This window comes from Toxotes jaculatrix, chromosome 16, assembly GCF_017976425.1.
Source record: "Toxotes jaculatrix isolate fToxJac2 chromosome 16, fToxJac2.pri, whole genome shotgun sequence".
Taxonomy (NCBI): Eukaryota; Metazoa; Chordata; class Actinopteri; family Toxotidae; genus Toxotes; species Toxotes jaculatrix.
Window position 1 is genome coordinate 17895403 of NC_054409.1, and position 26730 is coordinate 17922132.

Genomic DNA, 26730 nt, shown 5'->3' on the forward strand with positions numbered 1-26730 from the left:
AGAGTGGGATAGAGAGATGGGGGGACGAGCGGCCAAGATAGGACGAGAGTGATAGAGAGAGAGAGAGCCAGCGGACGAGGGGAAACCGGGGCCTGCTTTTTCTTTTCTTTTCTTTTTTTTTTTTAAACACCCCGCAAACTTTATAGGTTATCCGGAGAGAAAGCCTGCCACATCTGCGCCAGCTGACAGCCGCAGTTCATGGAATAGCGACATATCGGGTAAATATATTCCCCCCCTCTGTCTTGGCTTGATGTTTACAGTGCCTGATTTGTATGACGCATAGGTTTTTTACCATGCATTATTCCCTCGCTTCTCCCTCTTTATAGGTACAATAGGCTGCTGCACACAGCGACTATCTGCTGACATTACACCACGGGAGTTAATTCTGATAAACTGAAGGCTAAACTAAGTTAGTCTCTGAAACTTTCATGGAGTAATATCACGAAAATATTACGGTATAAGGTTTTACGCGGAGGATGGTAATTCCCGCAGAAGTGTGACACACTGTAAGAATTTAAGTCAGACATCTGATATATGTAGTTTTTTTTTTTTTTACGCCCGCCCTCCGAAATAAATGTAGTCTTTCAACAATGCTGGGCAGCACTTTAAAACACGTAAGCTCAGGAAATAGTACTGTGATTAGTTTGAAGTGTATGAGTGAAGAAAGTAGCATGATATCGGTCTTGCGTCACGATGAAGTCAAAACAAAAAATCTCCACCCATTATGCATCCATTGTATTGCTATATGTTGCATGATTGCTGCAAGGAATAGAGAACTCACACACACACACACACACACACACACACACACACACACACACACACACACACACACACACGCAAAGCAGCTGAAGTTGCTGATGTTTTGGGGGCGTTATTTTAACAGTGTATTATTCCTATAGGATCCAAATGCAGCTGGATTCTCAGATCCTCAGTTATCAGCATTTAAATTGTCATCACTAGATATTTGCATCTTTAAATGAGGGTGTTGTGTTTAAAATCTTGCCTTAGTACAAGAGATGTAAAATTTATAATTGTTTACAGATTTACGTAGTATAGGCTGTAAAATCCTTGGGATTGTGAAACAAAATGGATTAAGACAGTTAAAGTCATCATGTCAGTGTGTTTAGATCAGGTGAAAGTGATTGCAAAATTAAGATTAGACTTAAAAAAAAACTGTGAAACAAGTTTCCTTTATACAGTTAACTGTTGCCTGCAGTTGTGTCATATCTGTCAGTTGTGGCTCTGTTTACCTTACCTGAACCCAGCAGGAGCCATCTGACTATACATACAGTACCTCCCCGCTTCTGTGTGTACATGGGTGCAGTGTGTGGCTAGCCGAAATGTAGCTTGTGGCAATTTTCTTCATTTCCTGTCACTTTCCTTCCCTCTCACACACGTTCTTTCTCTATGTCACCCTGCTCTCACTCTTATTGTAAAGTCCATGGACGAGTCATGTGTTTGTTCTCAAGATGAGTATGAAAAGAAAAAAAAAAAACCCAAATCTTTGCAGGTTCTTCACGGGCTACGTCTTATCTTTGTTATGTGGTAACAACCAAGTGTAAGTGTGTAACTTACAGTATGGCTAGCATCCTGGTCCCCGGCAGGTGTCACACAGGTTGGATTACACCTTTAAGTGTGCTTATAGATATATATGAATCATTTAAGTAGTGTAGTGTGAAGTTCACAGCTTGTTTAAAAACACATCCCTCACAATTTTACAGTTTTGAATCCCACTTTTAGTGCATTTTAGTGCCCATCTGTTTCTGTGTCTCTTATGTGGAAAATATCATAATGAGATGTACTGTACTTCTCTTTTAAAGAACTGGAACCAGAATGTACCCATAGGTGTACCTGCTTGTCCTAGTGCAACACAAAGGCAGCTTTTATCAAGGTAGTTTATGATAGTCCTCCTCCCAATACGTGGAAATCAGTTCGGGGTAATGTTGGTTTGTACTGCCAAGTTTCTATCTTCAGTGTTTAACACAACATACATGGAAAGTGTGGGACTTTTTTTTCTTTCTCTCTAAACGGAGGCCTTCCAACACCACTCGTCTTTGACTTGGACATCTGCCAAAGGGTTGTGATGGCTCTCAACAGCTGTATTTGTCTGTGTGTGTGTGTGTTTGCGTGTGTCTGTGAGTGTGTTAGCATATGTGCATGTGTGTGTGTGTGCGTGTGCGCTCTTGCTGTGTCCTGGGATGCCCTTCCTCCATAGGCCTCACACTATACAGCATTCCACAAGGGGGCCCGGGGCTGTCTGTAAGTGGGGAGTGTTAAGAAGAGGGAACGACAACACTCCCGTATAACTGATGCGGACACTGACAGAAAAGGGTGAAGAGTAAAACTGTGAGATTCTTGCCTCATTGAGGGTATTGCCTCATCTCTCGTTAGACCCAAAAATGAACAAGAGTTGATGTTGTCTCAACACACGGAAAGCTACACTATAAAAAAAAAAAAAAGTCCGGTTACAACTTCTTTAAAATCTTTCCATAGCTTTGTAAGAGATAGTGGTGTAGTAGTGGTGGCGTTTACCACCACATGGCAAATATGTTGAGCAGTTGGAAAAAAACCTCCTCAAGATGATTTCCACTGTTTTGGAAACAGGTTTTGTTTCTTTGATGTCAAATATTTGAGGATAAGCTCCAGTCTTAATCTAAACTGTATTTTACAATAACACACTCAGAAGATGGTTAAAACTGCGTGCTAATGATTTTAAAAATCATCTTAAACCCCCCACCCCCCCAGCTTTATTAAAAAAAACATTTATTGATCCAAACTACAACATTTAAAACCTGGAGACCATATTTGTCCCTAGTGCTGCTTCATTTGCTGTGTGTGTGTACGTGCATATGCCCTCATGCTTGGCGCACTTTTCTCAGTATATGCGTGTATACTTGTGTGGGGAGTGTGTTTATGTGTGTATGATTTTCCTTTCCTGAGACAGTGATGAGTCATTGCTGATGGTATGTGATACAGGGCACCAGTCATACATCATGCTCTCGTACATTGGTCTTGTATTTACTACGTAATGCAGAGCCTGTTCCAGTTAAACCCTGATGGATTAAAGTAAAAAAAAAATGCTGCTGCTGCTGCTGGTGTGTTCAGGCTTGTTTGGTTGCTGTTCATGGAACTGAAATTCAAAGAGTTAAGGATAACTGTGAAGAAATGTCCTGCTGAATGTTAAGCCAGAGATCCAGCACAGATTTCCATAAAGAAATCACATAATGTCACAGTTGTTAGAAATCTAAGCGGTATATTTTATATTTGAAGCAAATTCTAACGTTATCCACATTTTTTGGACAAGCTGGTTCGTACTCCAGCACACAGTAGTTTCTAATTGACTAAGTGTTAAACTGTTTTTTCCTTGAAGTGGCAGCAATTAAAATCTGCTTGAAAATGATAACTTAATTATTTCCAGATCTGTATTGGATTGGTTGTCTTTGGCAAACATGCAAATGTACTATTTAATTTACCAGAGGGACTAAGAGGAAAGTAAGATAGCTTGGTTCTCTTTAATGGTGGAACGGCCCAAAAGTAGTACACTCTAAATGTTTGGTATTTCCATATTTCTGAGATGACTTGGATGTTTGTCCAAAAGGTCTGAAAGATACAAACATTACTCAGTTACCTGCAGTGCAAGAATATCCACTCAACTCCTTGTACGGGTTTATAGGGTTTTAAATCCTCAACTCATGAAATGCAGAATCGTGAACAAAGTGGGAGGCCCCAGTGACCTTGCCGTGTCCACATATTTCCTCATCAAAACCAAAATTAAGTTGGGAGTCACATCAAATCCGATAGACTGCCAAATGAGTGAGTTTGGCAGCACCACTGAATGATAAATTTACTTAGATAAACTAAATTATGTCCAAATGACCAATGTTCCACTGGCCTGTCTGCTAACTAATGTACAGTAGTTACCCAGTAGGCGAACATTTTCCACCTGAATCAATAGTACAAATGTTACTAAGATCAGGAAGAGGGAAAATAATCAAAAAGGAAACATGCAGGTATACAGTAGATATACAGTATGTGTATTGGACCCTGTTTATAAAGTTTGCATCAGAAGATTTTTCAAGTTGTTTTATATGGCATGATGCTATTGTTTTGCAGCCAAGCCTCTTGCGTGCCACATGTTGATGTTGTAAAAGGTGATTGCCAAAGCCACAAAACAGGGTTGTGCAGTTCCTAGAATTCGCTGCTCATTTAATATGTAATATATGTGGTGGAATTTTTTTTCTTGGAATTCACTACTAGCTTTTGGCAGTCCCTCCCACTTTCAGGCTCATTCGAGGAAAACAGATTTGAGGATAAGATAAAACACGGGGAAGTATGTGTCTTTTGTCTTTCTGTTTTTGCACCTTTAAAAATGAATTCTTACTCCCACGGTAGTTTGAATTACACCCAAAGACAGTGATGTACCATGAGTTTATGGTAGCATAGAGTACATATTTTCTACCTTTATTGTCATGTGCTGTGCACAAACACACATGTACAGTCGGTTTATGTACTGAATTTGCTAAAATACAGAAAAGTGGAAGAATAATGAGGGAGCAAATGAGAGAGAGGATCAGCAAAAGCCATTAGGAATCTTGAAGTGTAACTGATTTGGACTGCCTTGGCTCGCTACATGCTTTTCAGGAGGCCTTCCAAGAATTTAGACAATGAACAGTAAACATGGCATGTTCCTCAGAACAATTCCACATTAGATCTCAAAGATCACGTGTCTCTTTTTTTCTCAGAATCGACTGCCCCCACACCACAGTACATTGCAGATAACTGTAGCAGCTAGATTTCATGTTCCCAGTGTATGTACTGTACTTACACTTGACAAGGAGCTCTCACAAACTGACAAATGTGCAGAATCTCTCTCTCTCTCTCTCTCTCTCTCTCTCTCTCTCTCTCTCTCTCTCTCTCTCACTCTCACTCTCTCTGTCTCGCTCTCTTGCTCGGTCTCAGAGATTTCTGGTAAGTGACATGTTTGGCCGTTGGCATAATGCCTAGCAAGATCACATGGCATGAATGTCGTGTCTGTATTGTGTGAGTGTGTGTGCATGTGTGAGAGGGAGAGGGTGTGTGTGTGTGTGTGTGTATGTGTGTGTGTGTGTGTGTGTGTGTACATGTCTGTGCATTTGTGCTTGAGTAGAAAAAAGAAGAGAAAGGGAGCATGTGCACATGTGATTGTTCCAAGTATTTTCAGCATGAATAGGAGCACGTAGCCATAGCAGAGAATTACAGACTGCGGAGAAGTATGACGAGGATGTGTTTCTGATATAGTCATGAGATCGCATTCTCTAACAGGATGGAAAATTAGATTTTGCACTTAATGATACTTCATAGTTGAAGCTATTTTGTTTCATTTAATGGTGTTTGTACCATCACCATATTAAGATTTCAAAAAGGTTATGTACCCTTATGGAGAGACTATTTCGCCTGTTAATGTAACATGCTTCAAGAGCAATTCTGAAAAGTGTTAAAGGTTTCCAAGTTGTTCATATTTGTGTAATCATTCTTAGTATTACCTGGCACTTCATTTCCAGTTCTGGGAACCTTGGCTGATCTCCCTCTGTATGTTTAATCTACAGTATGTCAGGGCTTACAGTCAGAAGGTCACTGGCGTTCACCTAAATATCTCTAGAGAAGAACACGCAGGCTTAAATCAACGTTTTAACTCCCCGTCTTTGCAAAGGCTTCGCTGTAACTGAAGACAGTAGCCTGAATAGATTTAGAACAATTTTCTCAGATCCTCAGATTTTCAGTGAGGGGACATTAGACTTACTGTGAAAGTCAAACCTATAATTCGGGAGATGACGCATACAGACACGAACAAACATACACACACACACACACACACACACACACACGCAAACACACACACACACGCAAACATAAATAAACTCCTCAGAATCATGAAGACATACACACACACTCACACTCACACAGAAGTAGACAGAGAGAGAGTGCTGTGGATGGCATTTATCCTTGCAGCCCACCTCAATTTTCCATGCTCTTTTGCCGTGTGCTGTACATAATTAAATTGCTGCAAACTTCAAGCCTCTCTCAAGACTCCTGCCAGTAAACAACGCTTGCTAATTACTGCATAAGGTAATAAGTGAGGAAAGCAAATAGGCTGACCCCTTCTCTGTGGTGATAGCCAGTCCTGTATGTGCTCCTCATGTCCTAACAGCCTGGCAGAATGCTGGTAAGGGCCAATGGAAAAAGACAGGAATCTGAGGCGGGTAGTTTTCACTACACATGCCCCCCACCCCTCCTGTTTCCACCGCTAACATGCGTTAGCAATTACTGCTAAATCATAGCATTACCCACCTGATGCTTTCATTACAACTGTGTTCCCTCCAGAAGGTTAAAGCCACTTTGACTTGAAATTTTGTCCTGACATTTATTGGTATGTAATATGTTTTATTACTTGAAATTTAATTTGTTTTGTGGTTATTCTGGTGGCAACAGTTAGTTTTATAATCTCTTGTACTGTAATTTTTTAATAAATATTAAAGGAATAGTTTGACATTTTGGGAAATAATTTCTTATCAAGAGATAAATTAGGAGGTTGCATCTGTCAGTTCAATATAAAACTACAGCCACTGGCTAGTTAGCTTTGCTTAGTGTAAAGACAGGAAACAAAAGGAAATGGCTAGCCTGGCTCTGTTCAAAGGTTAAAAACGTACACCGACCAGAACCTCTAAAGCTCACTAATATATTACATCTCATTTGCTTCATAGGTATGAATAAAAAAAAAGAATGCTAGGCAACCTCATTTGACAATAAGAAACTAAGAAATTACCACACCCACATAACCCCCATAAAGCTGCAACTGGTCGATATTACACTTTGTATGGATTAAACAAAGGAGATATTATGTGTGAATGAGTGAGCTTTCCGGTAGATGGATAGCCTACTAAACTAGGCTAACTGGCTGCTGGCGTTTGCTTCATATTTACCATACAAATATAGTTTAATATAATAATAATATAATAATATTAATTTAATTATCAGCAAAGAAAGTTTCCCAAAATGTCAAACTATTATTACGAATATTAAGAGTAATATAACTATGATATCTCTGTACAGGATCACTCCTTTCTTATACTTGTGTGTGTGTGTGTTCATTTTGTGGAAGTCCCACATCTTTTAGCACTCATCTTCAACTGACTGATCCACAGCTATACATATGAATATCTGTGTAAACTCAGTGTAATTTTTCTGCTCCCTGAAGGTGCAGATCTCTTTCCATTTTCCACTCAATCCTGACTTGAGACAGATAAACAAGCTCTGTTCACCAGTATTTTACCAGTGTGATGAGGTTATCCAAGGTGACATGTTATTTGAGCACATGTATGCTAGCTTAGTCTGGTGCTGACTGCAAGATTCTTAGGTCAGAGTGAAGTGTGTGAGCGTGTGGCGGGAGGGTCCTCGGGGTGGGGGTGGGTTATATGCACTCAAAATAAATGTGTAAGTAACGCTGTCCTCTTGAACAAACCGTCTTTTATGATACATTTTAACACTAGACAACATTGTGATTTTTATCATGGGAAATCTTTGCCGCCTGTCATGAGACATTCTTTTCATTCACCTACCCCGAACGTGATATCAAACAGCATTTCGTTCCCCTGCTTTTTTTTTTTTGGTTCACAATCAGAGATTGAATTAGACCATTCTGTGTGCTCTAAAAATGTACATGGGGCACTCAGTCGATGTGGGCACTGCTCTCTCTGTATGTCTTTGTCTGTGTGTGGGTGTGTGAGTTTGTGTATGCCTGTCTGTAGACAGTGGGGCACTGATGCTGAAAGATGTGTCCTCATTTTTGCGTTGCACTGGGCTCCTCTGGCAGCCATGTTGGGCTGCTCTGATGTCACGCATGTGTCACTGTAGAACATTCAGCTCAGAAACGACAGTGCGGGGTGATCAAAATGGCATGTTTATTCTCTCCTTACCCCCCAACCCCCAACCCCCACCCCCTCTATCTACTTCTGTGTCACTCTCTTCCTGCCACTCACTCTTTCACTCGCTGTCGGTATTATCGGCACTGGAAACTTTAACATATAATTTCTCATCCAAGTTTGTTTTTTCTTTTTTTTTTGTCATTATGCAACCCCTGCTAGAATCCAAAAGTTGTTTTTTTTTTATGCAGAGAAATGCTTCGTGAGGGGAAAAAAGGCGGTGTTTTTACTGTGGAGGAATTAAAAGCTGCCTTCACACTTATAGGTGCGACAATCCTATCAGAACACAACCTCATTTATGTGGTTAATTTTTTAATTCCTCTCACCTTGCATGCCCCTGTTTGATTGATACCCTTCCTGCAGCTGTTATTCACCATTGTTGATTGTTCTTAGAAAGTAAATTCACTGTCATGTCACGTGCTTCCGACAGGTCAATACCTGCACTATAAACCTTTTCAGTTAACTTGCTTTGCCAAATACCATGTGTTTCCAACAGGTAAAAAACTATAGACCTGCTATAAGACAGCAAAAGGAAAAGAACTTTGACACATTTAGACATGTTCATATCTCAAGTTCTGAAATTGTCCATAGAGTCTGAGTTAGTCTTCACGTTTTTTTTTCCATGGAGAGTTTTTTGAGCATATATCAGAAAAGGCTAGATTTTGCAAAGCACTTTTGTCAGTTGGTTGGAGGTATGCTCCAGCAGCTGCAACGATAAAGAAATAAGTATTAGCCCTTATAAGAATAGTAGCTATAGTAATACTTGAAATAATATAATAACTTTCTGGCTAGCAAGTCGTGAACACCACCAAAATCTCTATGTTGCAGTTAAGTTGTTTTCAGATGACTTGGTGGAGTCTTAGTGGTAAACAGGGCTTGGATGGATGAGGCTGTGAAATTGATGAATGCAAAAGGATGTTGTTTTTCTCTCTGTTTTTTTTTTTTCTTTTTTTTTTAATAACTTTCCCTGAGCAGGCGTCTTGCTCTTGTTAACATCTTGAAACTTCCCCAGAAAAAAAAAAAAAAAAAAAAACTGTTTGAGGTTTGAATGGCCGGGAACTCCCCACCAGTCAGTAGAACCGATGAAGCTCCTTGGATGAGTCTAAAACAGCAAATCCACCTAGCTTTAGTTTCTAGATAGTATTTTTTTAATAAGTGGATTTATTAGTCCTCAAGTATACACACAATGTGTCATGGTGAGTGGTCGTGGTTATGTTAACACTGAATGTAAACATTACAAGAGAGCTCCACAGGGCACCTTTAAGTAGGTCTGGGACAATATGACATGAGTTACTGATAAATCAAGACAAAACCATGAATAAACATAAACACTGGTGGTTATTGTTTAAATTTCATGTCCGTCTGTTCAGCAGATCACCATTAAATGCACACAGCATTGTATATTCTCTCCCCGCTCCATTCACTTGATATGTTTTTTCTGTATTAGTTTATATGTGTGCAGGATCACCACTGATAAGCTTTCATTTCATGCTGATACATCCTATTTCCTCTGTGTTCTACTGTCTCATGCACAGTGAAAATCAAATCACATTTGGAACAAATGCGTAGGGCGTGTCACCGCTGATACACATACACTCGCAAATATACAGACCTCCTGTGAAATCTAACCTAATTGTAGTCCTTGTGTGACAGTCAGTGACACTCAGCAGACCATCTCATGGCCCCTGTTGTCCCCAGATGAAGGTCATGTTAAAGAGGATATCAATGAAGTTTTCGGGCCTTGTGCTTGTGAATCAAAGTGCAAGCAACTGCACAAATCCACTGTGTTTTAGCATACTTGAGTATCAGATGTCTTGTGGCCATGAGTGCTAGCACAGCAGTGAGACACCTGCTTTGCGATTGTACTTGCGAGAATAAATTATCAAGGTGCTCTTAAGGCAGGCATCAACTACAGCCAATTAGCTCCTTCTTAAACCAGTACACTCCCTGCCATGGCACAGTCACTGTTTAGAAATGAGGGAGCGCATGCGAGATGCCACAGAAGCTTCTCCCGAGAGTGAACCGGTGTCCTTGTCAAAGCAGAGCCACAAGGCAGGAGAACAACACCCCTACTGTGATACCAAGGGCAAATGATGTTTGTTTCAAGTGGGTTTCACTTTGTTGCAGATAGACAGTTGTATGTTCACATGCACATAGATTTATACGATGAAGAACTTTTATAATTTCCTCTGCTGCTTGATATATCTATAAAGCAATTGCCGTTTTTTTTTAGGTACACCCACCTAAATCTAATTGAGTCTGGAACATCAGCCTAGCAATAAATCTTATATTCATTAAGGTGGGATAAGAAAAACAGCATAACCCTTCCCCTTTTTTTGTGGACGGTAATTTTCATACATTCCCGAATAGCACAATTAAGCTACGATTAAAAATTCCAAGCATGGACACCAGTGTCAGTTTTCTCTCCATCAAAAAAATCAGTTTGAGCCCATCAAAACTGATACTTTTCCTGGCAGATCAGTGCGTGCCAGCATTAAATTACGGCCCTTAGGCTCATGGAAAATGTACAGTTATGCATTATATTTTTGAGACCCACTAGTCACATGGCAGCTGCGTGCTGATGCCAATGTTAAGGATTTATTAGGTAGAAACTGTCCCAAAAGAAAAAATATCACATGACAGTCATGGTGCAGTATATTGTATCTTTGTGTACACACGCAAGTGCTGCTGCTGTTAAACACATTTTTACACACGTTCGTACTTCTGGTGCCTCCTGAATCATTTCGTGTGTTACTGGTCTCTCTCTTCCCTCCTTTTCTTCCTGTGCTGCTTATGTCGCTTCCTTATAAGTTGGAAATTAGGGAGTTTTTGGTCTTGTGTCAGTGTTTGTTCAAAATATCTCAGTCTTGCGTGAGTCCAGGGTTTGAGTTTCCTTGCCGCACTCACGTCACACTTATGTGTTGCTATAAACTGGAACGACCTGCAGGCTCCCGTGGTTCTGCAATATGAGATTAGTATTACTGAAAAATCCAGCCATCTTTGTGTTTTAACACTTTCCCCTGATGTTCTTGTGCCATGCTGTATTCTCCCTTTTTCTTTGTCACATAGCAGGGTATTCTTTCCCAGAAATGGCAATCTTGGAGGCCTGTTTGGTGATGCTGACATTTTGGAGTCAGTAATGTGGAGGTGGAATCTCTTTTGATTAGAACAAAGTGTCAGTTTGTTGATATCACTTGGCTTCGTCAGTTGCCCCGCACTGACAAGCAGACACCAAAAACAACAGTTTGAAATGAGATCACACCATAGACAAAGTCATAGCCATACTGGTCCAATTTTGAATGGGAAAGTGATAAGTACAGCCAATCTTGTTTATTCAGGCTATATGTATTTTTGCCGTTCTGAATCTTGCAGTTTCTCCACTCACCCAGAACTCATTTTGAGCTTGCTCTGTCACTCTGCCTCATTTCCCTATTCCTCTCTAACTCCGTTCTCCCTGTGACTGCACTTTGTCAGGTTCTCTCTTGTTCTTTTCTATTTGCATCTTTCACACACACTCCCTCTCTCTTTCCTCTCCCCTTTTGTTTGTCTATCTCCTCTCCTCCGCGCCTTCTTTTCACTTCTCTCAATGTAACCCCCCCCCCCCCCATGTACCTTTCAATCTTTCTTCCTCTTCTGTCTCTATTTCTTCAACTCTTAACTATATGCCCAAAAGTCATTATGTATGTATGTGGGTTGAAATGTGTGAAATTGTGTGTGTGTCTGTGTATGGGTGTATGCAGCCGTCTCAGTGTCCTAGTCACTGGGGTTTGGTGTGATGTAGTAGCCGCTGCTACTGTTTGTTTGTTTACCTCCCACAGCCACTTGGAGTCCATTAGCAATGCCTTTGCCTCAGGAGGATCACTCACACACACACACATACACACGTACATGCACACACATACTGTACGTGCTCTTCCTTTCTTCCCCTCTGTCTGGTTTTCTATCACGCACATCGCCACGGCTTCAAGCTAAACTGACTGGTAGCCCACTGTTACAGGAGTTTTCTGTGTTTGATTAAGTCCCCAACCACTGTGAAATGTCAGAGTTTTTGGTGCAATAAGAGGTGGTAGTAACTCGCTTCAGTGCAGTCTTCCTCAGTAGAATTGCTGCACATTAATATGACGTATTTGTGTATACATGTGTTCATGTTACGTTTATCCCCTTGGCGCTACACACGACAGGCAGGTATTTAAAATGGTTAGAGGAATGTTAAGGTCGATTTTGCACAATTGGGCCTTTGACTGTTTAATTTTAGGGAGAAAAAAAAACAGCGGCCACTAATTGCAGTAGCAGCACTGAATGTAGCATGTGATAGGGCAGGGCAATAAATCGAATTTATGAAATTACCAACTAATGAATTGCTTACCAATCCATGTCTCAAACTGCACTTTTCAAAAATATAATTGCCTGAATTACATATTAATAACCTGACAATGGCTACAGCAGCCTGTAGAGCCATCACTTTTAAAAAATAAATATCAAATGTGAACAATGGAGAACTAGTATGATAGCACAATATTTGTCCAAACAAATTTGCACACAAACCACACAGTCTATTCTAAACTACCATGTTGAATTATAGAACATTCACGGTGGGTCCCCTGCCCCAGTTACATCTGAAAGAACAGAATTTTTTTGGTTTGACATTTGGGGCAGTGGAAACAGGCTGCTATAACAATGCTGATTTTTTTTTAAAGTTGATAAAGCAAATGTGTTAGCATGCAGTTGCTTACTAGCACATTCAGTAGATATGGAGTAATATTTGAGTTCATTTGGAGTCTTGTCCCTGTCCACTTGGCCAAAATTCGTTCTCCTTTTAGCTCTGTTTTTGGTCTCCACCTAACACTAAAAAAAAAATAAAAAATGTTCACTAGATAGCCACTAAAAAGCAACTAGTAACTAGAAATACAGAATTTAATGACTATTCACTTCAAGCGGCCCCTTTCACATTACACACAGTGGTTTGATCCATTTTTAATATGAAAATATTGATAATTGCTGCTTTAAGTGACAAGCTAAAAGGCGATTAGTTGTCATGGTAATGCTACAAATGCAGTTCAAAATTTCATCTTGCAGTCCTGTTCTAAGCTGTCATACTATATTAATCAAGACAAACCACTCAGAAATTAGCCAGCAGATGTTAGTCAGGTACTGATGTATAAAAATACGTATTGTTATGTTTAACGTTATTGAACTAGTTTGTTAAATTATAGTGGAACAGGTTTTAGGTCACATCATTCAGCCCCTGTACGTGACTCTCCACATGGCTTTAAATTCACATTGTCATTATTGTTTTGCAGACATCATTGTACCATTAGTTAAACCTGAAATTATGGCCCTTTTTCCCCTCCTAGTCCTGGGGTTACATTATTGTTGCATATTGAGTGAATACAAGCAGAAAAATACCAGACAATTTTCAGCCCACAACAAATCATTTCATAGTTGTCTGTTTGTTACATAACTGCATGAATCATTGGGAGATTTTTTTTTCTTTTTTTTTAAGAAAAAAATGATTTTGATCCTGACTATGTGCAGACAACTTCACCTAGTGGGGTCTATACACAGAGAATGATGTTGCATTATAAGCAGTGATAAGCAGCCTCTCTCACTCTTTCTCTCTCTTTCTCTCTCTCTCTCTCTCGCTCTCGACATCCCATAATGATACTCAGACAGACTCAGGCAGACACCCGCTCTGTCCCGATTGGTAGAACTGTTGCCAGGGAGCGTTGCCGTCTCAACGTGGATAGAATCTGTTGTCTGGTACACTTTAGACATGAGAACAACTGCAGGATCTGAATATTTATAACGAGGGGACTGTTCATATTGAGATTGTATAGAGGCAACATAAGCAAGTGGGGAAGGATCTGTTCCCATTCAGCTCACTTCAAAATTTTCTTTCAGTTTCCAGTTTCTATTTTTTCATCAGCTGCTGTACTTTAAATAAGATATTAATTATTATTATTTTTCTGTGCATTTGTGTTCTTATATACATTTGGCTTAGTTAAGTTTTATCTGTTGTTATCTGCATTGTGTGACACCAACTTTACTTCAAGACTGAACTCACTTGAACTGTTCCACAAAGTACTAAATGGTGAATACATGAATCCTAATTGTGTATGACTTTTATGGTTTCCTGTTTGAATGTTACCCTGTTGTCATTCGGAAGGTAGCTACAGTATAACTAGTAATTAAAATCAGTGTATATGTGTGTGTGTGTGTGTGTGTGTGTGTGTGTGTGTGTGTGTGTGTGTGTGTGTGTGTGTGTGTGTGTGTGTGCCATCTGGCGAATCGTCTCATTTCTTCATATTATTCAAATATGCCTGGACCTGCTGCTACAGTTAATAACACTGTGCGTAGGTATGAATCCTTGATTAAAATGGATGTAACACATTCCAACAAAGCAAACAACAGCAATCAGAACGGCATTCAAAACTCATATCTCAACTCACAAACTATACCCACACACACATGCGCGCGCACACCTGACGTACAATGCCAAAAGTCAAAGCCTGGTATATAATGATGACTATAAAAACACGCCTTGGTATGCGAGAAACTTTGACATGGAAATGCAAACACACAGAGAAGGAAATGAGGACACAGGCAGCAGAGAGACATGCACATACGCACATATAATCGGTAGGCAAACAAGTTGAGAGAGTTCGTGCCTTATATTTTTTTATCAGGGATGTGCAAACTCTATATTTAATGTAGGCAGGGGGAGATTGCAATTTGCATGTGCGTGATTGTACGTGCATACAAGCGCTGTTATGCGTGTGTGAATGTTTGTGTCTTTGCACTTCTTCTCATAATGCACACGTACATGTGTCTTTGTTTCATCTTCATTCATGCATGCAATTACATGAACATGCAGGCAGTGTGTCTGTGTATATGTGCAGCGTGGCACACCGCCGTCCTGTCTGCCTGACTCAACATATTCTCCGTTCACTCGTTCACTCTCCTTTGCTCTTTCTCTCCCCCTCCCTTTTCCTCTTTACAAACCCCCACCCAACCCCCCCAACCCCTCCCTCTCCCTCCCTCTCCCTCTCTCTCTCTCTCCCTCTCCCTCTGCCCGGCTGGCACGTACATGCATGTCTGTAGACTCTGTACTGTGCTTGCTGCTGTGGCACGCGCCAACCTCACTGCAATGCAGCCCTGTGTGCATTAATTGGCAGAGAGACAGTGGGTACGTGGTATGCAGGACGGGAAGGATAGAGAACAGGGAGAGGGGAGAAGCAAGAGGCGGTGTAAGGACACAATAGAAACAATAACTGATGGATGGACCGATGGACAAGCAGTGTGGCAGGTTCACAGAGGGACAGACAGACAAACAAACAGAATGTGTGTTGCTGAGTGTGCATAGGGAGATTACCTGACTGTGTGTTGGCATGTGTGGAAAAGAACAGGGGATGTCTGTTTGCATTAGTGTGTTTGCGGATTTGTGTCTCCTGTGTTTGACTGTGCTTTTTGTGGGTGCTCACTCATGTGTACCTATATGTGCCGTGCAGATATCACACTGCTGGGGCAAAGCTCTCTAAACCAACGTCTGACTCACTGTATTCAACGCTTTGTGATATCCTCCCTTTCATATTTCCGCTGTGACTGAAGAGTAAAAGTTTGCTCAGTTTAGCACAACTTTCTCTACTTGAGGTTTTTCTGGCAAAAAAAAAAAAGAAGTGCAGTGTGTCTGGATGCTTTCTGAGGACATGCTCAGATATAATAATGCTCTGCATCAGCTTTTTTATTTTTTTTTTATAAACAGATTGTGTATTCTGAGGTGTAAGGATGGAATGAGATTTTGAAATCATTTACCAAAAATGTTTACTGTCTTCATGTCTCATCACCCAAAATGCAAAGTGGAGGTCAGAAAGCTTCCCACATTGTGTTTTTCACTCTCACATGCAAGAATTACACAACATTTACTTGTGTATGTGACTGTGGAGTGGGGTCCAAAAGTCTCAGTCTCTCTTCCCATTCACTTGAATGGGAAAGTGGTCTCAGACATTTCAGCCTCAATGTATATAAGCACACACATACTGTAAAATGCACTCATCTGTCACAGCACTTCTGTATTCTTACCCTCCCACACACATCTTTCTGGAAATTATCCTCTCTGCTAGCTGTTGTCTTTTGTCTTCCCTTCCCTGTCACAGGCTGCGACATCTGGCTCCTGTCCTCCCTTATCCACATCAAGCAACATTTAGGGAGGCCTTCCATGTGCTGGTCAAAAAAGTAACAACATGAAACACAGAAATGTAACCTGAAGAAGCTGAGCCACCAAAGCGGAGGCGTAAATTAATCATTCAATTTATCAATTCATGTAGAAATACAAAATAGTCTTCCGTGAAGACAGTGCTTCTCTCTACTTGTGTGTAGGTGTTTGGCAGAGAGGTCTTTGCATGATTCAGAGAAAATACACAACACTTGTTCAAAAGTAAAACCTTTTTTTTTTAAACTATTGTCTGTACTGTAAGAAAATGGGGAATACCTTGAAATGACAGATTGTGTTTTTGATTAACCTTTTTAATTCTGTGATTGGAAGGATTAGATGATTTTTGCACTGTATATGTGAAAGCTTCCAAGTCAGTTACCGAGATGACCACTGACGCATTCTCTCCAGACTTGCGTCAAACAGGGATTTCAGAAGTTTCACTATTCGATGTCTAATTAATTAATGGTGGCTGTGACCTCTGCCAGCTTTTTTCATTTCTCTTTTGTCGTCATCATTCTCCTCTTTCTGTTGGACCATATAGGCATCTGTGTCCAGGGGCAAGTGGCAGAAGTTGCTTCAACCTAATTGTCTTTCTCTACTCGTACTGTCCTCAAATGACTTTCTCTCTGTCTCAACTCTCCCCTCCCTCCCTCCCTTTGCTTCTCTCTAGCTCTGCCTAGTCTCTGTCTCCGTCTGTAACTGTAGCCTGTGTTTTTCTCTCCCTCCCACTCCCTGCGACGTATAGATACTGCATTGATCAGACACACGCGCGCAGACACATGCACACACACGCACACACTGAGCCTCCCACTCCTTTCATCATTGATTCGCTCTGCTCTGCTCTTTCTTTCTCTCTCCCCATTCTCTTTCTCCCTCTCTCTCTCTCACACTCTTTCTCTTGCTCTCTCTCTCCACAGCGGCACTTGTTGAATTCAACCCTTGGAGAATAGAGAGAGGGGAGAGAAACAGAGAGAGATAATGACAGGGAGGCAGAGGGAGGCTTTGAGACAGCGTTAGAACAGACAGTGAGCAGAGAGAATGGGACTTTGGAGGATATAGAGATAGAAGATAGGCTGGGGAAGACAGACAGAGAAAAGTCAGTCAGACAGCAGAGAGAATCATCTTTGAAACAGTGGGAATGACACTTTAAGTGAAAGAGAGAGTCAGCCAGACGGAGTACATCAGAGTGCTCTCCTTCCATCTTTAACTACTCCTCTTCTGTCCTGGTCCTGGCTGCTGCTGGTGTGTTTGTGTGTGTCAAGGCTCCATGGTGTGTCTTAACCAGAAGACTGGCTTGCACAGGTCAGAACTGTCTGGGATAACAGTGAGCACTTTTTTTTGTGCATGTGTGCGAGACTGTTAGCAGTGGAAAGGCGTGTGCTTGTTTTCTCCAGGTGAGTGCTTGCATGCCAGAGTAGACAGTAATTTCCCTATGCAGCCTGTACTGTATGTTTATGCATGCACACTTTTATGTAAGTAAGCCAGAGTGCATGCCTGCCTGTCTGTCTATCTGTATGGAGTGCATGAAGTGGGAGTGAGAGAGTATGTGTGTGTGAGAGAGAGAGGCGGTGACATTTTTTTTTTTTCAGTTTGTATTCCTGGAAACTGTTCTGCAGCATTGCTCAATAATGAAACTAGTTCGTATATGTATGTGTGTGTGGGGGCTGGTGGGAAGAAAAAAAAAACAATGACACAAGGTTCAGGGAAGGGAAAGAAGGTGCAAATGTGCCTGGAGAATGTTACTGAGAAGGAGTAAAGGGAGCTATCAAAGTTAATATGAAATTGTGTGTTGCATTGTTTTGTTTTCAAGCCAGAGTTTAGAAAGAGGGCAAATACTGGCGAAGGTCGAGAGTTAGCAGAATCAAAGAGAATCTCTAAACTATGACATGAGAAACTGATTGTATTCAGTGTGGTTTCCTCACTGAGAAAAGTTGTTGTCAGGAGAACTGTTGTTGATGCATGAAGTGCAATACATGGAATGAGTCCTGGAAAGGTTCTTGGAATTTAAATCAAGTAAAACAACATAGCCTCAAGGTATTTCACAACGTTCTCATGTACAGTAGGCACGGCATTGTGTCTAGTTTGATTTTTTTTTTTTTTTTTTTTTTGGTGGACTGACTTGACTCCTCCTTTCTCTCTCCTGCCTCTACTCTCTCACCCACCATCTCCGCATATCCATCTCTCTTTCACACACCTCTCACTTCTTCCTCAACTGTATTCGTTTTCTCACTTCATCTCAACTCTATTTTCATTCTTGCTCTTTGCTTCTTTTGAGATTCTCTCAATTTTCCCTTCTCGCCTCTCTACCTCCCTCTGGCATGTCTTTTCATCTTTCACGCATTTTCTATTCACTCCTTTATCACTGTATTTCTCTTCTCCAACGTGTTCTGTGTTCCCTCTTTTTTTTACAGATGCCTCTCTCAGTGGCGGAGTCTGCAGTGAATATCTGAAACCCCATCTTCCTCTTCCTCTGCGGCCAACATGTCCCAGCTGCTCCATGTGGAGATCCCGAACTTTGGAGCCACAGTTCTGGGCTCCCTTAATGAGCAGCGTCTGCTGGGACACTACTGCGATGTATCCATCCTGGTCAAAGGTTGGTTAGCAGGAAATCTGGGGATTTTAAGTTATTTACAGAACTTTTAACCAGAAATTTTCATCAATATTCTCAACTTCTTTTTCTGTTCTCTGTTATTTCTATCAACCAGGTCAGGCATTCAAAGCCCACCGGGCCGTTTTGGCTGCCAGCAGCCTCTACTTTCGTGACCTCTTCAGCAGCTCCACCAAGACCCAGTTTGAGTTGCCCTCCTCAGTCACACCTGCTTGCTTTGAGCAAATCCTCACTTTCTGCTATACAGGGAAGCTAACAATGGCAGCTAGCGAACAGCTGGTGGTCATGTACACAGCTGGCTACCTCCAAATTCAGCATATAGTTGAAAGAGGCATGGACCTAATGTTCAAAGCCAACTCACCTCACTGTGACTCGCAAACAGCAGGGTCCTTAGAGGAAGCAGGATCCGAACCGCAGAGTCCTTCCAATAATGGGAACGGTCTAGCAGTAGCCGCCCTTTTGGGAGCCCCAGGCTGGTCTCCATCCCTACTCTTGCAGCGTAAGATTAAACTAGAAGCGGGTGACCCGGCACCTGTGACAGTACCCTTGACTCAAAGCAAGATTACATCTTCGGAGTTGGGGAGTCGGCTGACGAGGGGCAGTTCATTGTTCTACACAACGGCCGGAGGGACCCCCATCCCTGGTTTGCCTTCTTACCACCTTCAAGGGGCCAGTGGAGGTGGAGCTGGAGGAGGAGCTGGAGTTGAAAGATCCAGTCCTGGAGCATCCAGCTTGCCCACCACTGACAGTCCGACATCCTACCAGAATGAGGATGAGGAGTTTGAGGAAGAGCCCTATGACGGGATCGCAGAGGATACCTACAGTCATCTCTATGGACGTTCAGCTAACCCTTATGGGAGTGAGTATTATGTTATATTGATGCCTTTATGCAATCTTTGTAAAGTGTTGCAGTGCCTAGGTGTATTTCAAAAAGCAAAGGCATGTTACTCATCACTGAACCTTTACTCTGGTATATTTTTAATCCTTAAAAACTTCTCAAAATGCAGAATGTTCTCAGTTGTAGACAAAAACAAATATCACATTTTTACCTTACGACAAACTCACTTCTCAATTCCAGTAAGTTAAAGTTGTTTTAAGGAAGAACAGGACAAATGAGCAAATGCTAACAAGACAGTCTCAATGGCAATACTGCATCAATTTTATCTTTCTAGTCATGTAAGACCTAAGTGCATTACTTTCTCAGTTGCCCTTGGCTCACATGGTCTAAATTCATTTGATATCAGACTGATCTAAAAGTAAAACTCAGCATGACTTGCAGAAATATATAACCATAAATGGAAGGGTTTTGTTGCTCCTTGTCCACACTTGTTATGTGTTGAGCAAAAACAAAACTGATGCACATTCATTTCATCACAGTTACATTATTTAATCTTTCATAAATCATGTATCCTGCACATCTTGAAAAAGCAGGATGTTGTGCCTCCAGTGTGTGTGTGGGTTCTCTCAGCATAAAGATAGCTTTATGGAGTTATGATTGGAGTGCATCGTGACCAGCAACACACTCCTTATCACAGCTACAACAGCTGGTCTGTACTGCTTTTTGTTATGTTTTTTTGTGTTTTTTTTAAACCATACTTTCATACTGCTGTACATTTTCCAACACATGCAGGCAGAGATGCTCTATTCACATGCGGTTGCACTCACACATTAACACCCAGAGTGGACACCAATGGATAGTGACAAACTAAAATTTACATGTGCACACACACAACCACACTCGCACACTTTCCATCATCATAGTATCCTGCAGCTCAAAGGCATCACACAGGTTTGTCAAATTCTAGAGTTTCAGATATTTATGAAATCCACTCTATCTGCAATCAGTCAGAGCACCCCAGGGTGACATTGTGGGATATCTGAGAACCATTCACATCTTTTTGTGTGTGTGTGTGTGTGTGCATGCGTGTGCACAGGAGGTGAGCGCATGTGCATACACTCGTAAGTTATCTTAGAGGTTAGGGGAAACAATTTTGTCAGTATGAACCCAACACTCAGCTTTGGATCTGTCCCCCTCCAAAACTCAAGTTGCTGATGCAGCATCATGACTTATCTGGGATACATCTGCAATGCTCTAAAACATTCATGAAACACAACAAACTTGTATGAGATTACACCAACCTGCTTTACTAATTAAATTTGCTGCCTCTCTCTAAATAGGGAACACAGAGGGTACGGGTAATAGTTTATAGTTCTGATAAATGGATGCGTACATACACATTTTTCTGTCCCTGTTTTGCTGTGTAACACAAAACCCTTTTGTTTTTTGAATCCTCTCAGAACCTTTTCTGTTCTTTCTTGCTTTCATCAGTCCAGGACAAGCCGGAGATGGCAGCGATGCCCTTGGCCTTGGAGAACCGCAACTGTGTGCTGATCCGCCGGGACCTGGTGGCGCTGCCTGCAAGCCTCATCAGCCAGATAGGCTACCGCTGCCACCCTAAGCTCTACACAGAGGGGGACCCTGGGGAGAAGCTGGAATTGGTAGCTGGTAGGCACACACATACCTCTACACTTTGTCCACATTTAGATAATTGAAAACTCAATAGCTGGTAAAATTAAATTTAACTGATTGAATTAATTTTAACAAATAAATTTAGGAGGTTAGGGAACTCCATCAATGTGAAATAGAATAATTTTAAGCTGGCCATCCACCAAAAATCAGTAACTGGGCAAAGAGGCCATTGACTGGGGAGGTAAGCCACAAGCCAGTGACCTCTCTAATATCCCTTTATATCCAAGAGTACAAAGAGCTTTTCTGCATAGATTGAAGACTATGACAGAAGGACAACCATCCCTGCAGTAGCCATCAATCAGGCCTTTATGGTAGAGTGACTAGACTGAAGTCACTTTGGAGTAAAAAGCATATGACAGCCAAGAGTTTGCCAAATGGCCCTTAGAGGACTCTGAGAGCATGAGGAAAAAGATTTTTTGGTATGATGAGACAAAACTGAACTCTTTGGTCTAACTGCCAGATATTCCTCTTGGCTGTCAGACCAGAGACTTTCAAAGAGAGCAGGCGCTGCTCAACATGTCGCTAATATAATTCAGTGGAGCATGGCAAAAAGTTGAATCAATTTAATGTTGGAAATTTTCTGACAAAAGAATGGAGCTTGAATACTTCCCAGCGTACTTCACAGACAGACACAACCGAGCACAATTATACGTGCACATGCAAGTTGTGCAAAATGTTCAGGCACAAGACTACAAAAAGTCACCACATGGTCAGATTCAATTAGATCGTAATATAATTGAATTAAAAAGAGTAGAACACAATGGAAACGTGTAATTCAATTCTGTATTCTGTATGTAAGACGTAAAATACAATACATGAATGTGAAAGAGATGGTGTTATACAGAAAGGAAAACCAAGTAATTTAATAACGTTCTGCTTTTATTGCCTTCAACCTCGATCCCTTTCCCAATGTCTGATTCCTCTATGGCCAGCTGAAGCTTTGTTTAATTCCATTACTGATCTCCTTGAACATGAATTTCAAAGGTAGTAAAAGACCAAAAGATAAACTGCTAATTGGGGCAAAGAGAGATAAAAAACAAAGCTGTAGAGTCTTCAAAGACAAAGAAATGGGTTGTAACATGGCCAGTGTTCTCAGCAAATCTTTTTTCTTACAACACTACAGGTACGCAGGTGTTCATGACTCGAGGCCAGCTGATGAACTGTCATCTATGTGCCGGTATTAAACACAAAGTCTTGCTCCGTCGTCTCCTAGCCACGTTCTTTGATAGGTGAGTTTAAAGACATCCACAACTAAAAAGAACAGTTTGTATTAGTCTTTAAAGACCCACTGTAAGATTTGAGTTCTTACTCCAACACAACCGCAGTTGTCACAAACCAACTTTCACACTCCATCTGTGGCCATGTTGTGCAATGCGGTTAGTTATGTGTGTTCCCATGTTTGCTTACTGCATGTGCCTGTAGCTGACTCTGCCCCCTGGTGTTGACTCTGTGTCCTTGCAGAAACACTTTAGCCAATAGCTGTGGGACAGGTATCCGTTCTTCTACTAGTGACCCCAGTAGGAAGCCCCTGGACAGCAGGGTCCTCAACGCTGTAAAACGTAGGTTCATTGTCCACAGCATTTAAAATATGTAACAGAATTTCCACACTTTGTCTTGATGGGGTTTGCTGTTTTCTCTCTTTCACAGTTTACTGTCAAAATTTCAACCCTAACTTCAAAGAGAGTGAAATGAATGTGATTGCTGCCGACATGTGCACAAATGCGAGGCGTGTCCGCAAGCGATGGTTGCCCAAGATCAAGTCCATGCTGCCTGATGGAATGGAGGTCTACCGTGCAGGAATGGGCATGGGTGCTGCTGTGGGTCTGGGCCTGGCGCTGGGTGCCCCTCAACAAGGGGTACCTCTCCCCTTCGAGCCTGACTTCAAGACCCTAGAGCAAAGGTTGTATCCAGATCGTAAAGACCCTCTCAGGACTCACCCAACACTGACAGAGGGCAGCCCTGGGTCTGGGGCAGCTGGAGCAGAGGCTGAAGGTGAAGGTGAAGGAGTCGCCCAGGAGGAACAGGAGGAAGAGGAGGATGAAGCTGGGTTAGAAGGTGTAGATGGATCACTGGGGGCGCCAACCTTGATCCCAGGGGCTGAGGCAGGCAATTGTGGTGACACGCCGCCTGAGCAGGAAGTGGAAAGTTTTGGACAAGGTCTGAGGGTCAATGGACAGTGAATGTCCTTTAGGGCTGCCTCTCACATTGTGAAATCTGTTTAACACCACATTTTTTTTGCTTGCATCTCGTCCACCACTCTTTCTTCTCCTCTGTGCTTCCTCAACAGGAATTATCAGCACAAAACGCTGCGCTCGTAGATCTTACTAACAGAAACTTGTCACACATGCATGCGCACACGTGTGCTTGCATACTTACCGATAGTGGAAGTAGACACAGGCATGGCATTAGCAAATCGAGAAAATCAATAATTTCTCCTCCACCCTTTTCTTCATATATTCAGTATTTACTCAGTATTTCAGCACCCGCAGCAATATTACAAAGGCCTGATAGCAGAACAAATGGCTGTAATGATTCATGATTTCAGTGCAATACAAAAGCAACAGCTGCTTTGCTGGCAGTTTATGGAGCGTGGTATAATGGTTTGTAAAATGATTCCGTTTTCTTGGAAAGGTACATCTGAAAATAACCCATGTAACCTTGGAAAAACGGATCAGAGAAACACAGATCTCTTAAAAAGCAGGGTATTGTGCAGTGTTTGCCTACATTACTCCATATTGTTATATGGTAAATATGTGTAGATATATAACAAAGACTGTATTATAAGCAAAGGTCAAGTATTGTATGAACACCATTAAACTACACAGTTTTTATTTCCTGTTAAAAGAACACGTCATTTAACAATGAAGATGAGGAAAGGTTTTTCTGGGAAAGCTAAAGACTTCTCCATAATCTAACAAATAATCTATCACATGGAGTTGTTTTTTCATGCATATTTGCCCGTGACACATTGGATTAGATTGTCAATGTGATGCCTGTGTCTGCTCCAGACAGCCCCTCCCAAACACACACACACATATACAGAGACACACACACATGTGCGCACATTTCCCACCTTATGATACTAGCCTTTAATACCTGCACCAATACATAGAAAACACACCATTCAAAAAAAAAAAAAAAAAAAGTAACAACGCTTTTTAAACTTTGAAAAATCCTTTTAAATTACATTATTCTGTCTTGGAGATACAGAGAGAGACATGAACAAGAACATGCACTAAAATCCAAGCTTGCATGCATGAATACAAACAATGGATACAGAGAATTACTGAAAACAACAGCAAACCACAAACCTGCATCTAAATAAGAAAACAGCTATTGTTGCCTCGAAATATGCCATTAATACGCAAAAGAACTCTTTTTTCCGTTTCTCACTGGGACATTTCTCACAGACCTCAGTCTGACACATGTTAGAACTGACCTGGGTGTGACCCAGGATTGACTTTGTTTGACACAGTACTGATTGGATTTTCTTTTCTTTTTTTTAAACTACGGAGTGTACTGTCACCACAGGTAGAGGAGCCTGACTATATGGAGTAGTAAGAAGAAGTGCACTACACCAAGTGGTAGAAGAAAAGATGCCAGAGAGAAACACTGTTTCACCATGATGTGGTGGTGTGACTGGCACCAATAGTCCTGCTTCCATCCTGTTTTTTTTTTTTTTTTTCCTGGGGCGGAGGGGGTGGGAGTGTTGGGGGGTAAATTATTGAATAAAACTTATAAGAGCAATTTCTGCTGGCTTATTGCATTTGCACTCAAAAAAAAGTGAAAGGTGGGTAACTAAGGAGACAAAATATGACTATACTAAAAACTCCACACCACCCTGATTATTTATTGGAATAGGGTATTGTGGGTTTGGAAAGAAACAAATGGTCTTTCTGATAATGACTGTTTCTGTAGTTTGAAAGGGGGTGGCATGAGGCAATGTCAAACAGCGACTTAAACCTGTATCTGCCATAGTCATTTTCTTTTTTGATAAATGTTTTCATGCTTTCTGCCACGCATAAGGACGCAGTCCAAACAGCCTTTCATTGTTGGTTTGTGCATTGATTTTGAAAGATACATTCTTGTATGTCCTCTTCAGTTTTCTGGGTTTTCCTGCTCAGCAGTCAAAGCACATTTCCTCACAAAATCATACCATCTAATCTAGTAAATGAATGAACCCCAAAGTTATTTTAAGCCATCGCCATTTTGGAAAATATAGTTAATTACAAAGTGGTTTAAAAAATAAATCAATCCGATTGCAGAAAGTGACACCATAAATGTGCAACTAAGCAGAAAAAAACAGTATATGCCCTCAATATATTTGTATATGCTTCATTGCTGTGCCACTTCAAAGGTTGGGCCACATTATCCTCTCTTTGTGTCCTACGTATGTTTTGGTTCTTTGGGGGAAGCTTTAAGATGGCCCTGCACAAGAAACACAGGGTTAAAATTGCACTAGGTGATATTAATGACGTTTACAGAATCTTTTTTCTTTGCTTTTTTTTCTATTAAATTTTTTTTCTTTTTTTCTTTTATTTTCTTTCTTTTTTGGGGGGGGGGGGGGGGAGGAATGTGATCTGCCATAGATAAAACAGGGCTGTGACAGAATGGCTGAGATGATGGATGAATGTAAACCGTAGCACTGCTTTGGTGAGGGCCCCAAGCCTTGATTGAATTTGGTAAAATACTGAATCTCTTTTTTTATATGACTCACATCTTTCTACAATTGTATATTCTTTAAAATGGGCCATATAAGGAAATTAATCTAACTGTGAGGTTGTATGATGTTCTAACCTAAAGCTTTAATAATTTTGTGATTTTTTTTTTAATTGATATGAAGAGGTCTTCCAGTGTGGCAAACACCAAGGAACATTTCTTTAATATGTAGAAAACAAGGTTCAAGTACTGGCTTATATTATTATATTGTTTATACTATCTTTATCCCAGCAGTTAGTTCTCTAATGTTGAAATGACCTGTGTTCACAAAACTGAGAAATCCTTAAAAATTCTGTGTAGATATTCTTTAAGGTTTAGCAAATTATTTCTTATCTCATTTTTAATTTATTAAGTGTCAATTCCTGAAGTTGCTCTTGTAAAAAAAAAAAATAATAATAATAATAATAATAAAAAAAGGTATTCAGTTTTTGTTGGAGCCACTACTTTAATTACAAGACTTTTGAGTGGATCATTTGCACTTGTGAATTTGCCAACCGAGGTAACAAGTCTTCCCAAAATACCTACATATATAAACACAATAATTAATTTAGATTACAAAATAGCTTGCAACTGCCATCCCAAAAAATTAACCCCCTGTACTCTACTGTTAAACTGTGCAGTAAATAGAACATACATTTGGTCTTTTTCTCTCCCTCTGCATTTTCATGCACAATAAATCTATGCTTTTTGTTTTTCCTGA

The 26730-nt window shown here is 40.9% G+C and overlaps 1 protein-coding gene across 2 annotated transcripts; it reads left to right on the forward strand.

Moving 5' to 3' along the window:
* On the forward strand, positions 1-26730 carry LOC121195081 (nucleus accumbens-associated protein 2). 2 transcript variants are annotated; one of them, XM_041058300.1, is made up of 7 exons: positions 1-218; positions 18585-18766; positions 18879-19640; positions 21111-21287; positions 22435-22540; positions 22773-22870; positions 22959-26730. In XM_041058300.1, the coding sequence occupies exons 2-7, from the start codon at positions 18655-18657 to the stop codon at positions 23489-23491; spliced, it is 1788 nt and encodes a 595-aa protein (XP_040914234.1). In that variant the 5' UTR covers positions 1-218; positions 18585-18654; the 3' UTR covers positions 23492-26730. The 2 variants fall into 2 exon arrangements, with proteins under 2 accessions (XP_040914234.1, XP_040914235.1); XM_041058301.1 differs by lacking the exon at positions 1-218 and adding an exon at positions 17144-17475.